Source organism: Ischnura elegans, chromosome 10, assembly GCF_921293095.1.
Source record: "Ischnura elegans chromosome 10, ioIscEleg1.1, whole genome shotgun sequence".
NCBI classification, from domain to species: domain Eukaryota; kingdom Metazoa; phylum Arthropoda; class Insecta; order Odonata; family Coenagrionidae; genus Ischnura; species Ischnura elegans.
Window position 1 is genome coordinate 14,648,758 of NC_060255.1, and position 1,546 is coordinate 14,650,303.

General features: G+C 43.8%; 1 protein-coding gene across 1 annotated transcript; it reads right to left on the reverse strand.

Annotated features, from left to right (window-relative positions):
• Positions 1 to 222: 222 nt before the first annotated feature.
• Positions 223 to 869, reverse strand: LOC124167119. Its single transcript, XM_046544918.1, has 2 exons — positions 432 to 869; positions 223 to 312 (listed from the first exon to the last, which is right to left on the reverse strand). The coding sequence occupies exons 1-2, from the start codon at positions 867 to 869 to the stop codon at positions 223 to 225; spliced, it is 528 nt and encodes a 175-aa protein (XP_046400874.1).
• Between the last annotated feature and the right edge of the window lie 677 nt (positions 870 to 1,546).

The following is a 1,546-nucleotide window of genomic DNA, read 5'->3' on the forward strand; positions in this document are numbered from 1 at the left end:
GCGGCTGCGGTGTTGTTGGCCGGTTACCCTTGCTGCTGCGCCGTGATTGGTTGGATTTCTAAACACTCTCTTCCAGGCGTTGGTTATATTGTATCCGTCTTCTCTATTGAAATTTTTGGGCGTTTTGATGATCTCTATTGCCTCCCTTATTAGCCTGGGGTAATACCTCTTTTCTTTTGCGATGATTTTCGCTTCGTCAAATATATTATATTATGCCCAGGCTCACTCCATGCATGCTCGGAAACTGCTGACAGGTCGAATTTCTTGTTCTGTGCGGCACTCTTGTGCTCCTGCAGGCGGATATTCATGGATCTGCATGTTTCACCGATGCATGATTTACCGTATGAGCATGGTATGCGATATACCCCTTCGTTGAGATTATTTGGAATCTTGTCTTTCGGTTTTGGAATAATCTGGTTTATATTTGTCACGCATTTGAATCTCGTGACGATGTTCTTCTTCTTTGGGATTCTGGAGATCTTTTCACTTGTGCCGGCGACGTACGGGATGGTAGCGTATGTTTCTAGCTTTTCATTCGGCTGCTTCTCCTTGTCTAGTGTCCTGTTGCGTTTCCCTACTTGCGCAGTCCTTATCAGGATCATTTCTCTGTTGTATCCATTCCTCTTGAGGGTCGTCATCAGGTGCTCCTTTTCTTTGACCAGTGATTCTGCATCCGAGAGTTTGTAAGCGCTGTGCAATAGTGCTGCCACCAGTGAAGCCTTCTGGGGTGGATGATGGTGTGAGTAAGCGTTCAGATAGCGGTCAGTGTGGGTGGGCTTTCTGTATATTTCGTGGCCGAGACTCCCGTCGATCCTCTTATTCACCATCACATCCAAAAATGGGATTCTTCGATCTTTTTCCATCTGCATTGTGAAGTGTATTGCGGGATGCTGAGAGTTGATGTACTTCAGGAAACTCTGCAGGTCTTCTGGTCCATGCGGCCAAATTACGAATGTATCGTCCACGTATCTTAGCCATAATTTCGGGTTTCTTGTCGTAGGATCCGATCGCCATTTGTTCGAATCTTTCCATGTAGATCTCTGCTATCCCCGGGGGTAGGGGGGACCCCATTACTGCTCCTTCGAGTTGTTCAAAGAAACTTCCATTCCAAAGGAAGTATGAGTTTCGTAGGCAGTGCCCTATCAGTTGGGGATAATCCTCAGGGATTCCGGAGGTTGTGAGCTCTTTTATGATATCCAGTGATTCTTGAATTGGGACGTTGGTGAAAAGTGATGCAACGTCGAAGCTAACCAGGATGTCGTTGAGGGTGATGGTCGTCTTTTTCAATATTTCGACGGAATGGGTTGAGTCTCTCACGAACGAAGAGATATTTCCGACGTAATACTTAAGTGAATCCGAGACAACATAAAGGATTATTAGTAAAAAAATAATAAGTCATTACTAATGAGTTAATTAGTGCTTCAAAAATTTTAATGTAGGTACAATGAAGCAGACTACAGAATCTTCTGGCATCTACAATATATATATATTTACTTTTGAGAAAAAAGCGCGGTAAATTTTTATACTTGTACAGGCTAATGTTTGA

Excerpts from the sequence above, each read along its gene's own strand:
- LOC124167119 (XM_046544918.1), bottom strand. The coding sequence starts at position 869 with ATGCAGATGGAAAAAGATCGAAGAATCCCATTTTTGGATGTGATGGTG. Across the intron at positions 313-431 it reads TCGTCACGAGATTCAAATGC|ATCCATGAATATCCGCCTGC; the intron begins GTGACAAATATA and ends TGAAACATGCAG.